At 40.3% G+C, this 14,572-nt stretch overlaps 1 protein-coding gene across 2 annotated transcripts in view; it reads right to left on the bottom strand.

Moving 5' to 3' along the window:
- LOC111870603 (BDNF/NT-3 growth factors receptor) overlaps positions 1-14,572 on the bottom strand; it is a 149,107-nt gene that overhangs the window by 38,710 nt on the left and 95,825 nt on the right. Inside the window, exon 2 of one of the 2 annotated variants that reach the window (XM_033753926.1) lies at positions 9,581-9,712. In XM_033753926.1, the coding sequence (XP_033609817.1) occupies positions 9,581-9,712 (132 nt within the window). Of the gene's footprint in view, positions 1-9,580; positions 9,716-14,572 lie in introns of both variants that reach the window. The other variant, XM_023863025.2, reaches the window with a different exon arrangement.

The following is a 14,572-nucleotide window of genomic DNA, read 5'->3' as shown; positions in this document are numbered from 1 at the left end:
TAACTGGTTAATAAGCATGGCCTGCCTGCTTGTCTATCCGTCTGTCTGTCTGTCTATCTATCTATGACCTTACAGTCCTTTTTGTTGAAAATTGGTCGATTTTCATTTTTTTAATCCTAGACACAGTCAGTACGACTCCTTGGACGGGGGATCAGCCCGTCGAAAGGCTGCTACCTGCATACAGAGCAATACAAACACAGAATAAAGCACACAGACATGCATGCCTTGATTGAGATTCGAACCCACGATCCCAGGGTTCGATTTAGCGTAAACAGTTCTGCCTTAGGCCGCGCGGCCGCTGACATCGGCTCATACTTGCACGCATGCTCAGTCGGTAAGTATGAAGAATCATGTACTTTACTTAGATTTGCTTCGTGTATTGACGGTTGAATTTGTTTTTGGCAAGTATTCTGCTGAGGAAAGGTATATAAGGGCATTCAGGCAGTGAACGATGAATGGTGTTTACAGATTTTGAAAAAAAAAAAGACACGTGATTTCCAGCTCTGAAACTGTTCTATTAAAACCGTAGTGCGTAGTTTTCTATATTCAGACCTATAATGCTTTCCCTTTCAGACGGGCTCTACAGAACATGCGTCGAGCAGAAGCAGCCGTTTGGTAACCTCACAGCAACGGTTTCCTGGAAACGACGCCTATGGCCGTGTGCCTTCCAGCCAGTCTGCCCCTCATTAGTACAAAGAAGCTGCAATAACGAAGGGTCTAATCTGCAACAATTTTGTCCTTTTCAGCAACCAATAAACTTGTGTAGTATCGAACAGAAATTTTACCACTGTATTTTATATTTCCGGCCCGACTCTCATGCAGAAGTTGCCGAGCGGCAGGGCTCAAGAGAGAGGAGGCTCAGACGTGCATGAAGGATGTTTAAAGGCTTAATCACTTTAGGACCACTCCATGAAGCCGCAGGGGGAGAGGCTGTATCTCTTCAGCACTCGCCGGCTGCTTTACCCATTGTATTGGAGTCTGATTGGTCTGGACGCTGTTGAGTAGAGAAAAATGCATTGTCCATATTGGGAATCGAACCCCAGTCGTGCAGCCTATACTCCGTCGCTGTAACGACTGAGCTAACCCGTTCTACGAACTTTCAGATGAAAAACTTCTTCATTAACACAATTTTTAAAATTAATTTATCTTTTTCCGACGTGAAAATAATTTTCATAAGAATGAAGGTACATGAGTTTGAACTTCGCGTACCCAATGATCAGATGCTACCAGCGACTGTGTCCAGGAATGGCGATTGTAATCACGTGACATCGGTTCAATTTATCGTGTTTGTTCTTGTCTACCCGTATAATCTAGTAGCGAAATCGCCCATTGGACGCCAGGTCTTTTCTTAAAACCGTGTTTATCGAAATAAAGAAAGTTATTGTTTCTCATAAAATCCTTACGAATACACATTCTCAGTGACAATCCGAGTACTTCGGTTTCCCCTGCCAATCTTCATTCCACCAAATTCTCCATCATCATAATCACCCGGGGCAGGTACAGTAAGACAATCAGTGGCCGCCGTGTCGAGTGCCCAACTGGACTCCACCCCCCACTAAGCGAATTAAAAAAAAATCTCAGTGACAAAGGTAAAAGAAGAAAAATATCAAAATTGTGAAAGGATAACGTTCTCTTATTTACTGTTGTGACGATGCGTGGTGTTTGTGTCCTGCTCTCTGGCTGTCGTTGCCTAGCAACAAGAAGAGAGCGGGAGACAGAGAAACGGAGAAAAGTGGAGACATTAACAGAGTTTCATATGAAAATTGTTTCAATTTCTGCACAAAGGAATCCGCCGAAGGTCAGGATCAAATCCTGTTCCACGAGCAGGCGATGTCGGGCATAGGTTTCCCTTGTTTACCTGAATTAGCTTCAGTCATGGTCAAATCCTTTCTAATTCACTGTTCGCTGACCGTACGATCATTCAGCGCTATAATCTTGTGCCGTTTGCGTCTAGTGCAAATGTGCATATTTTGCGGTGACAAATCTGCGAAAGATATGCAGCATTTTACAAAGTCTTCGTTAAACAATGTTAAACAGAATCATGGCAGCCGCTCAGAGTCTGTATTTAGCTATCGGTTTTCTGAACATAACTAAAGTAGCAACAGAGCTAAGCCTTTGGAAGTGTGTGTTACACTTGACAGTAAACGTGCTTAGACAGAGTCTGTTCTGAAGAAAGCAGTCTTCTGGGATTTGGCACCGTGTATATGAGGTGTTAACCGACGTTTCGGAGGAACGTATCGCCTCCATCTTCAGGGTAGAAGAAAAAATATAAGAAATCTGCAAGCGAAGAGACCGTGAGAACCGGTAAAAGCAGACTCAGTCCCAGAAGACTGCTTTCTTCATAGTCACTGCCGTGAAAGCCTCAAATCTTACAGAGTCTATTCTGTATACAGAAGTGTTCACATGTCAACAATAACAAACACTGCGGCTATGTCGGGTGAATGTAATGAAGCCAGAATTTGTGTTACTGAAGACCGTAGTCACAATTACGCACAGACGATCTAAATGACATTGTCTTGCATCAGAATAAGAAATAATGTTTTACACCCGTATGAAATAATATATAATACTACAGCATTTTATTTTATAATCTTTATTTCGATGATAGAAAACACAAGTGTGTTCAGATGTACGCAGAACTAGCCTTCCTACAAAACAGCGCGTGATCTGAAAACGGGTAAGTGGAAGATAATCTTTAATGGACTCCATGTTAAAGCAGCGTGAAAATTAAAAAAATAAATAAATAAGGTTTTTATATATGGTATTCCTGGTTATTTGAAAGTTAATAATAACACATGAAAGATATTTCATCGTGTATGGATATTTATGAGAAAAAACGACTTATGAATATGCATGTGTGTTATCTATGAGCACAAATTATATTTTCTTAAACCGTATTAATTTTCAAGTAATTACACCGGTAGCAGCTCTATGTTAGAAAAGTGTGTCATATGGAAAATATATTTTAACTGTTTTAACGGAGAAATGAGGGAATGAGAGATAAATATGGAGAGTAAAGCAGTGGAAGGAAGGGAGTAAAAGACGAAGATACAAAAGAAATGTTTTCCATTGAGTTTTAACAACTTTTCATCTACTTATATTAAAATATATTATATTAAATATATTATTCCTATCCACTAAAATCCTTGTATAGGTATCTTCATGAGCTTAAGTAAAGAGGTTTGGGTGGGGGGAGCAGGTCCGTCGGCATAGCTTTCCTCTGATTCTCGGCTACTCTGTAGCATCTCAAACTGAGCGGCGCGAGCGCCATTCAGTTTACCGCCTTCCTCTTCCTTTCTCCGGGAATTGATTGTAAAGGGGGAAGTGGCTGGTAATTAGGGGTAACATTGCGACCCGTGGATTTAGAAAGGGTGGAACTGAAGTTGATTAATTATGGGCATGTCTGTAGGCTAAATGATTCCCTGCTATGAAGTTCACACGTGACCTGTCTAGTACGACCTCGATAATACTCGATTCCAGGTTGCTATGTTTTTTCCTTTCACACCAATGTTGATCACACTATATTAGGGCCTATGTGTTTTTGAATGTGTGCATTTTCATTTCTGTAGACATAATGTAATTTGAANTGTGCGCTCGTGTAGACGCTGCCTTAACTGATAATGTTGTCCCTGTACTCAGCGAAGTTAAGCACTACGCCATGAAGGCGTATGGGGGAGTGGATATATAGATCCACATCTTCTTGACCTCGGCACTGGCTGGAGGTGAGTGGTCAGCTTCACGCCCCGGCCGCTTTACATCCCGGGAAAGAGCCCCCCGTATCCATTGGGTAGGAGGTTGGATGGACCCCAGAGCCTGTCTGGACGATTTGGAGAAGAGAAAATTCTTGATCCTACCAGGACTCGAACTCCTACCCCTCAGTGTCCAGCCAGTCGCTATACCGACTGCGCCACCCCGGCTCCCCCATTTGAAGATTCATTAAACATTTTTCAGACAAAATCGACATTACAGTAAGAAAAGCAATCATACCTGGAACGTTGACACAATTCTGATCTGGAGGCTCCTTGAATGGTTCATGGATTTCTTGCAGAATGAAGCTATGCGTTCATATCACACCGCGTTTCATGTTATTCTCTGAACGAATTGCACGATGACTTCTATAAGCCTAATTTTTTCCATAAGCATTCTTGTTACGAGTGCATTGGTTGTACGATGTACTATTTTGTCTGCAACCTTGCCAGAGTTGCGAATCACTTAAGGCTTCTTGTGTTTAGTAGAGTTACTTTCACTTTAAAATTGAGTGTCTGCGCGCTTTGAATCCTTACTTTATTTCGAACAAACTCATAGCACTTTCACGAGGTAAGCCTGAGTCTCCTTTTAAGAAAATTTTCCCGAACTTCTGGTCTGTGTATTATATTAAAATTGCGCCGAGATATTTTATTTGCAAAAATGGAGTAATGTTACGACAGCAGTTATATTACGGATTTAACCGACGCTATTTAATGTAACTGCCGATCACTGTGACAGCGCAGTCTAAGGCATGAACTGTCGTCGCTCACTAGAACGCTAGGATCATGGGTTCGAATCCCACTTGAGGTATGGATGTCAGTTTGCGTTTATTCTGTTTGTGTTGTTCTGTGTGTAGGTAGCGGCCTTGCAACGGGCTGATCCCCCGTCCTAGAAGCCCTACCGACTGTGTAGAGGATTAAGAAACTGAAAAGCGGCCAAGGTCCAAGAAAAGGACTGTAAAGCCATAGACAGATTTAATATAACGTCACTGCCTTGCATCTTCAGAATAAGTTTTGTTAATCACACAAATAGTTTATGTAATTGTACTAAGCTAAGTGTAAAGAAATCCAATCTGTCATTCAGAATTTATTTCGTAAACTTTAAAACGCTGAATTTTGAGATTTGATAAGGGTACCAAGGATTGCGGAGACAAGGCGTCTGTAAGCGTCAGTAAGCACTGTACAGCGTAATGTACCACATGGAATATTTGTTTGTGTTTGTACTAAAAGTACAGCACTCGGCACAAGGAAACACACAGCGATTATAAATCATCATTACACATTTCAAAAGAAATTTAAAGAATCAAAGCCGCCTATAAGAATGGTTTTTAGGACCATATAGAACAGTGATTCTCAACCTTTGTGAGACCGCGGTCCGGTAAATTCCTTTTTTATAAGGCGAGGACCCGGTGTCGGACCGCGGCCCGACTGTTGAGAAACACTGATATGGAACACTCACAATATGAATGTATGTGATGCATGGGCAACCCGCTAGGTGTGCTGTAGTCGCAGCAGTATAAAGGTGATGCGGTTTATTCTGCTTGTTTTGTTCTGTGTTCTGTATTTTCTGTACATTTTGTAGAAGCGTGATAGTTCAGGAATTGTTGCGAACTAAGTGTGTGGCCAATTCAGTTCCGATATCTCCATTTTATAAGGGTTACATAGAGTTTACAGAGCCCTGTTGTCTGTGTAGAGGGAAGCATTCGAGAATTCTGTCACCAGACGGCAGACGACTCTCGTACGCTTTCGTATATCGCGAGTGGAACTGCTGAAGCTGCAGGTATTCCTAAAGCCTCACTCTCTGCAGCAAGAAAAATGTTTCTACACGCTACTCCAAAGGTAAATTATGAAATCTCTTTTCTTTACGTAAGAAGAACTCTGCCCCCTTGGGTTGATGATAAAATAGAGAGGTTTGCTTAAGAATATGTTTGCGTGTTGTCTGTACTTTTATAGCTTGTACTGAGAAATATACTTGAAAGTCTGAAGTCTTGCTCCACATTGCCGTACTGCTGCATAAGACGAATAGTCTTTTATAAAAGTTGGATAGATCATAATTTAAACTACCGAAGATCTAGACTAAATTAAAGAGGCAGATTGTAAATTTAGGAAGAATATTCATTATAAATATATTTCACTAACCTTATTTAAAAATTCTTCAATTCCCTTCTGACATTGATACTTTTTGTATTATGCCATACTTAACAATTTTAGAACATCCAATTACGTAAATATTTAGAGTTTGTGTAACTTTCCAACCAATTGTTTCTTACATGCCCAGAATCTTCGCTTCATTTTCTGATGTGTCCATGTTTCATAAATGGAAGGGCACACGGTAGCGTAGTTGGTTGAGACACAATGCTACAAGCCGGAAGGTCGTGGGATCGAATCCAGATGAGGTCATTGGATTTTTTCAATTTACCTAATCCTTCCAGCCGATTATGTCCCTGGGGTCGACTCAGCCTCTAACAGAAATGAGTACCAGGAATATTCCTGGGGGTAAAGGGCGGCCGACGCGTAAGGCTGACAACCTCGCCGCCATCTGTGAGTCGATTGTCTAGAAAATGTGTGGGCCTCGACGCCTCACGACCCTATGGGCCTCCACGGCCTGTTACAGGGATAGCTTTACTTTACTTACTTTTACATATGTGAATGGAAGTGTATCGAAATGCATTGAATTTGGCTTGTGCCATGTAGAGAGAGTACCTAGCAGTAAATCTTGAGCAGCTGCTCTCGTTCTTCTGCCTTACGGAGGAAGAGGAAGGAGCAGAATCTCAAGAAGAAAATCAGATCAGCCATAGAGGAGACACAATAGACTAATTGAGAAGACAATGGAGATACTGAAAATGATGATGACCATGAAAGGGAAACGATAATTGTTTTCATAAAAACCCATTATTTTAGATACACCGAAAAATTACATACATCTAAACAGAGGAAGCAGATCGTACTGGCTGAGCGGTTTAAGGTATGAAATTGCTTCGAACACTGGGATCGTGGGATCGAATCCCACTCAAGACAAAGTTGTCTGTTTGCGTTTATTCTGTATTCGTGCTGGGTAGCAGCATTGCGACGGGCTGATACTCCATCCAAGGAGCCTGTCCAAGGACGGTCTAAGACGTAGAAATTGAAGTGAAACTAGCGTTTCACAGATGCCCTGTGCTGCAATTGGGAGCAAGAAGAAGGAAGAAGAAGAACAAGAAAAACATGGGTTTAATGGAAATTTTGATGAATTTTATCTTGTTTTACCTTGAAAAGAGGACTACAGCATGTGATTTTAACACGAAATAAGACAGTGTAGCAGTTTTAACATAATTTAATAAAATATTTGTAACATATCAAGACACCTAAAGATGGCCCCTTGGGGCCCAAACATGTAGTGTCAAAGTGTAAAATGTTATTCTAAAATTAAAATTAAGTAGTGAATAGACAAGTGTTGCAATATTTACGGACGATAAATATATGGACGTTAAGTTAAACAATTGCAACGGGATGCTGAAATACAGAATTACTCGTACAAGAAGAAACCCATTAAACCTGAAAAGTAGTCATGTTGGCAGCAGGATAACCCAGAACATTTTTGCGAAACAAATGAAGCTCATAATCTGAATTTGTAAAATAATTCACTTTCGTTTACACTCATGCACGCGAGCTTTCACCTACGCACGTACACACGTACACACACAAAGATGATTACGTAGATAGCCAGCTTCAACCCCTTCCTGCCATCTCACTGCTTACCGGATTGCGTGGAAAGGTTTGCAAGAGGAGAGACATCCCAGATGTCTCATGCATTCTCATGAAGGGGAAATTTCATTCGCTTCAAGACCCCAAGTCGAGTGGTGAGTCTATATGCCCAGCCCGTAAATCCCACTGCCTTGCATATTGCGTTACATCTGAGATGACCGCAAGTTTTCCGGGTTAGACCATAATCCTGGCTCAACGTGATCTCTTTCCAGCACTAGGAAATTCACCGATTTGGTTTAGAACGTGTCATCGCACTAGTGAGTTCCAGGATAGAGTCCGAACCCACGTGAAACAGAGGCTGGTTCCCGTAACAGGTTTGTGTTTCTGTACTAAAGCAATGTTGAGACCACATGCGGACCTCATGCGTCCGAGACATCTGCGAACAGAAAATCTTTAATCCAATTATAGACATTGTTACCCCTGTATCTCTTATAATTCAACTGAACACACACATGCACCTCAATATAACGCAACCTAACAATCGAATTTGACGCAATCCTCTCCGTCACGTCTAACAATAAGGCTGCAATAATTTTGCGTACATTTCTCCGTTCTTTATTCTTCCCTCCATCTGATACTGCTGTAAAGAGAGCAGAACTCCTGTTTCGCATTCTAGAGGTCCTTGTTTCACATCTCGGCAATTTTATCAATTAACATAATTTTTAAGCAAGCCAAGAATGAATAAATGATGTCGGGATAGCTCAGTCGGTATAGAGACTAGCCACGGGCTTGACGGCCTGGGTTCGATTCCCAGCAGCGCAAGACTTTCCTATTCTCCAAAGCTCTGGGCTCCACATGCAGGGGGTATCGAGAGCTTCTTCCCCGAGAGTAAAGGCGCAGGGGCGTGAAGCTGACCTCTCAACTCTATCTGGCACAAGGTCAACAATGGTGGAGCTATACCTCCACTCCCCCATATGTCTTCATGGCATAATGCTTAACTAGTTGAGCACAGGAACAACTTTACCTCTTTGCCGATTAAGAATAAATAACTAGGACTGACGACAAACTCCTGTTGTAGCGAAAGAGATAATTCGTTTTCAGTAACTCTCGATTTGGAAATAATACCTTTCGCTGCAGTGACGTCATAGTGAATTGTATTTACAGTTCCTGCTGTTAATCATATATAAAATTTCACGCATTTAGTATCGTTTGTTGCTCTCATAAGAAAAATGTGCCCTTAGGAATTTAACGACGCTCATCAAATTGCCGATTTAAATTGAAACTTCTTTCTTGCAACAAATTTAAATTATCATTTTCATGCAACGGCCGTAAATAGAAATATTTTATTTCAGTAAAAATTATGTGGACAGCGCCTTCCTTCACGAGACTGTAAACAGACGAAGATTCCAGTCATTTGATCCTTTCTTTTGTTCCCTCACTCACTCACTCGCGGAGCTGAGCCCTTCTTGAGGAGCCGCCAGTTCTGCAGCTACTCAAGAATTTCCCAGCATTCTATGGAACCAGAAGGTTCATTACCGTGCTCACAATAGCCCTCCACTGGTCCCTATCCTCAGCTAGATCAATCGAATCCATACCATCCCATCCTATCTTTCTAGGATCAATTTTAATATTGTTCACCCACCTACGCCTTGGTCTTCCCAGTGGTCTCTTTCCTTCTGGCTTTCCTATCAATATTCTATATGCATTCTTCTTCTCCCACATTCGTGCTATATGCCCTTCCCATCTCATCATCCTTGACTTGATCATTCTAATTATGCTTGGAGAGGAGTACAAGTTATGAAGCTCCTCATTATGCAGTAACCTTTCTTTTATTATTATTACTTACGCCTATAAATTTTAAGACATCTGAAGATCAGAACATTTATTTTCGTCAGTAGGGAGAGTTCTCTCTGATCTCAACTAGCGTGCTTGTGTTGATGACAGGAGTAGATAATGGAGCCTCTCCCCGAAAGTAAAGCGGACGAAGCCCGAATCTGGTAATTCATCTCTTGCAAACACTGAGGTTATAAGCATGTGGAGCTATATCCACTTCCCCATATAACATAACACATGGTGCGTAATTAAGCACAGGAACAATTTTATAATTACAGGTGTCTTAATTCTTGTTACGGATAGACAGACTTACATACCTGTCATCCTGTTTGGACACTTGAGATCTTTTGTGGGCTCTGAACCATCGTGCGGGCACACACAGGTGTAGTTTTTGTTCGGTAATGGATGGCATGCTGCTTCTTGTCCACAGAGACCTGGCCTGCAGCCTTCCGCTGTAACACGTGATAGTCAGACAATATGCATCAGTGCGGGAACAAGAACGGGGAACCCCGTACAAAAATGAATAACGAATGAAGAAAGCAGTCAGGAAACAATTAGGCAGACAAGAAAATAGGCATGTATACTGTTTGGTATATTACTATATATATATATATTAGGTAATTGTACGGAATAATGAATATTGCCCGTAAATATTAATGTGCGTAGTGAAACTTACAAATTGAAAATCGAAAATTTCAGAATTCCAAGGATAGTATTCTGTTATAAATACTAAAACTCAGCTAAGACTCAGCCTCTAACAGAAATAAGTACCAGGAATATTCCTGGGGGCAAAGGGGCGTACGGCGCGTAAGGCTGACAGCCTTACCGCCATCTGTGAGCCGATTGTTTAGAAAATGTGGGAGCCTCGACGTTTCACAACCCTATGGGCCTCCACGGCCTGTAACAAGGATAGCTTTAACTTTTACCTTTTATTATTACACTAGAATAATCTGGCCGCTATAATGGTATAAATTACATTTTGATGTAAAGCTGTGATCGTATTTAGAGATAATGTGTCGTTACTTCTTGTGTCGTGTTACGTAGTTTGGTTAACCATTATGGATATTATATCGCAGTCCCTTCATCACGTACACGCGCCTGTGGTCATTCGATCCGCGCCATCAGTCTGTGACCACTTGATATTAATTACAAACATTCTTGGAATCTGTTGGTTCGTGGGTAAAAATGCTTCTGTTACTCAACTCCACACAAGCGATTGCCTTGTTAAAACAACGAGCTTAATGCCATAATGCATAGCGCCATGTGAATATTTAATATTTACAGGTTTTTGTATAGGCAGAATTACGTCACATGAAAAGTCAACATCGTTTTTGCCGGGTTCTCAGAGAAACGCCTTCAAATCAGCAAGTTAAATTCACAGTAATGTGTTGCATTATTGTATCTTTTTGTACATATATTTCCGTCTTAAACGCATCTTATTGTCTAGTCACCTGTCTTCCTCACTCCATGTTTCGGCCGTATATGACCATCATCAGGTTCTGTTTATCTTTCTAAAATTATTATACTTGACGTCAATGTTATACATCGAGCGTGAACGCAATATTTCCCAATTAAAATTAATTGCTATACGGCGTCACACCCCATGAAATGATTGTCTTGCTGAGAGAAGAGTTTGTTACACTTTTTATGGAACTATGCACATAGTTATGTGCGTGATTTTTGACACATCTGTAGCCAAATAGGTTTAAGTAATATTGTTGACAAATAGGTTCATTAAATCTGGTCCACATCATGTCACCCTATTTCTTTAAGATATATTTTAACACTCTGCACCTTTCTTAGGATTTTTCTGCCTTAATTTGTCTGTTTTTCACACTTCCCCCATGCATGCTACGTACCTCATCTCTCTCGAACTCCGTGATTGGATCACCTCATATTACATATTTGGCATTGAGTTATATTAACGAAACTGCTGATTATACAAGCTTCTTCTATCCCTGTTTTACGTTTCAGCTATCCTTAACAAACACCCACATTCTGTATTCTCCTCTTACGGATTGAGCCCAAGTTTCTCTTTTTGCTTATATGCCCATAAGATTTCAACATTTTATTTTATGTTGCGTTTACAGTTTTGCTTTTCCTTTCACTGCCTCTGTAATGATTGCATTCTGCCTAGCCAGTCGTAAGCGTCTTCTTCACAAATGAATTAATGTTGATTTAAAGACGTCATTATTACAATTGAATTTCTCATTCATAAATCAATTTAACAAAAACCATCTGATGCAGTTGTATGCCTACGCTTAAATCTGTTCAACACACGGCTGATTTTCATCCTACATGTTTCCTCCTAATCCTATCATCTACGTGCAAGTAAGCCTACTCAGTATTTAGACATGAAACGTAAAATCTCTAAATAGATTTTGAGACATGGTTGAACAACCCTGAATATGACAGAGTTTTATTTAACACGTAAAGTGAAAAAGAGTATTTTGACGAATGGATCAGATGGTTTTCGTTAAATTTTTATGTCGAATTCAAGAGTGGCCTTTCTTTCTGATTTAGAATTTAGCAGAACATAAGTAGATGAAGTAACAGGAGGTTAGAGAAAACTGCATAATGAGGAGCTACATAACTTGTACTCTTCTCCAAGTATAATTAGAGCGATGAAGTCAAGGAGGGTGAGATTGGCAGGATATGTAGTACGAATGGGGGAGAAGACGAATGCTTATTGGATATTGGTGGGAAAGCCAGAAAGAAGGAGACCACTGGGAAGACCAAGACATAGGTGTGTGAGCAAAATTAAAACCGATCTTAGAGAGATGGGATGGAATGGTATGGATTGGACTGATCTGGCTCAGTGTAGGGGCCAGTGGAGGGCTCTTGTGAACGCGGTAATGAACCTTCTGGTTCCTTAAAATGCTGGGAAGTTTTTGAGTAGCTGCACAATTGGCAGCTTCTCAAGAAGGGCTCAGCTCCATGAGTGAGCAGAACATAAGTTGTTTTGTTTAATTTCGAGTTCTGTCATTCCATCATGTACCTTGTAATGTATTTATTCGTTTGAATTTTGCCAGGTCGTAATTAGGACTACACGTGAGGAAGTGATGTCTCGCGCAGTGACGTAAGGCTAAAAATGCTTATTTCCTAGTCAGTGAAGCCTGTCAGCTGATGAAATTAATCACAGGATAATCCGCTATAAACATACACTTCTGAGCAACATGTGGAGAAATCTCGTTTTCGGCGTCGTATTTCGCATGTGGTTAAGTAAGTTTTATCCATGACCACAACAAAACAATGGGTTTCCAATGAATTGCCTGAAAAGCTATTTCTTTTTTGTGTTGAAGGATAACCTTACTTAGCCATATGTTTGCGACACACAACAGGATGCGCACTGTGAAAGCACTGTTTCGCAGTATATCATTGGCTAATTCTCATCCGTTGTGTAAATAAATCCTATATGCTTGTCCAATATTAGTACACTGTTTATGCACTTCCTATGATTAGTGCCACAAGGTAATTTAGAATCCTCAAACGCCTGAAATGTTACTGATTACGTATTTACATGGATCGAAAGAGGCAATAAACACAGCAGAAACTGACATATAATACAATCAGATCCGGTTATACAGAGGTCATAGTGGCAGATGGCATCAGGGTTGCTGGTATTGCACCCCGCAGAGGTTTCAAATATTCCAGAGGGAAAAGGTAAAGCCCAGACTTTAATAACATTTGTATTTCGGGTATTCCTCTTTGTAATTGGTTTAGAAATGTTTATTAAATAATATTTTCGGTATCGAACTAAAGAAATGACCTGAGTTCATGACTAGATACTCCTTAGAAATTTTGCTAACAACTGAAAAAACAATGGGAGTACAATGAGACAGTTCATCAGCTATTCAAAAATTTCGATTAAGATGGAAGTATAGTAAAACATTCTCATTGAGTTTGGAGTACCTAGGAAATCAGTCAGGCTAAATGAATATGAGCCGGTCACGGTAGCCGAGCGGTCTAAGGCATGCACTGTCTTCGCTCGCTCGGAAACCGAGATCGTGGGTTCGAATCCCACTCAGGGCATGGATGTGTGTATGTGCGTTTTTCTGTGTTTGTATACAGGTAGAGGCCTTGCGACGAGCTGATCACCCGCCCAAGGAGTCCTACCGAATCTGTAAGATCTAGAAAAACCGAAGTGAACGGAGAAGTTCATGGAGGTAGGCCTAGGCCCACTGGGGCTGTAGTGCCAAGGAAAAAAAATGAATATGAGTATAAAAAGTAAACTAGCATAGAAACACACAAACTATACAAATAATATGTAATAACAATATCCTTTACATATAGCGGATAAGAGAAAACATCACACTACATGATGACACGAATACGCACGAGCAATAAGAAAAGTTGCGCAAACAGACAGTTTGGACTCGCAGACGCTACCCACAAGAAGAATGGGATTCATTTGGTTTTAACAAAGATTAATGAGGGTTTACATATTTTAATATTTAATTTAAATTTTGCAATTAAGGAATATCCCATTGCAAGTGATATGATATTGTGACCTACCGTGCAGCGCAGCAGTTTTTGCAGATGATGAGCGTGCACGGCCGAAATGTGTTGTGAACAAGGTGCATAAATACAATAATATAAATTAATGTGTTTAAATGAAACCTACACTAAAGGTCGTGCAGGTAAATACTTCTCCGATACCCTTCCTATTAAAGTGGTCTTAAAGAAGTAGATGCTTTGTCGCCATTGATTTTCAATTTTGCTTCAGAATATGTCATTATAAGTTATTATAAGTCCAAGAAGACCAGGTGGGACGGAAATTAAATGGGACACATCAACTGCTGGTCTATGCTGATGATACAGATTTATTGGGACTTAATATATATATTTTTTCATAAAGAAAATCACAGAAATTTTAATTGACGCCAGTAAATGTGTTGGTCTAGAAGGAAACGTAGAGAAAACTAAGTATATGTCGCTGTCTCGACACCAAATTCCGGGGCAAAATCGTGACATAAAGCTAGCTAACAGATACTTTGAAAATGTGGAAAATTTAAGATATGTTGGAAAGAGCGTAACAGGTCAAAATTTCATTCAGGAGGAAATTAGGAGCAGATTAAATTCGAGTAATTCGTGCTGCCATTCAGTTCAGAACTTTGTAGTCTCATCTTCTGTATAAATTCAAACATAAAATAATATAACTTTTTCTGTGGTTTTGTATGAGTATGAAACTTTGCATCTTTCATGTAGGAAAGAACGTAGACTCTGGGTATTTCAGAACAGGTTGCTGAAGATATTATTTGTACAGAGAGAGATGATGTGACAGGAGGTTGGAGAAAACTGCATAATGA

The sequence above is a fragment of the Cryptotermes secundus genome, unplaced genomic scaffold (genome assembly GCF_002891405.2).
Source record: "Cryptotermes secundus unplaced genomic scaffold, Csec_1.0 scaffold363, whole genome shotgun sequence".
Lineage (NCBI taxonomy): Eukaryota > Metazoa > Arthropoda > Insecta > Blattodea > Kalotermitidae > Cryptotermes > Cryptotermes secundus.
This window is presented reverse-complemented; position numbering and strand designations above follow the sequence as displayed.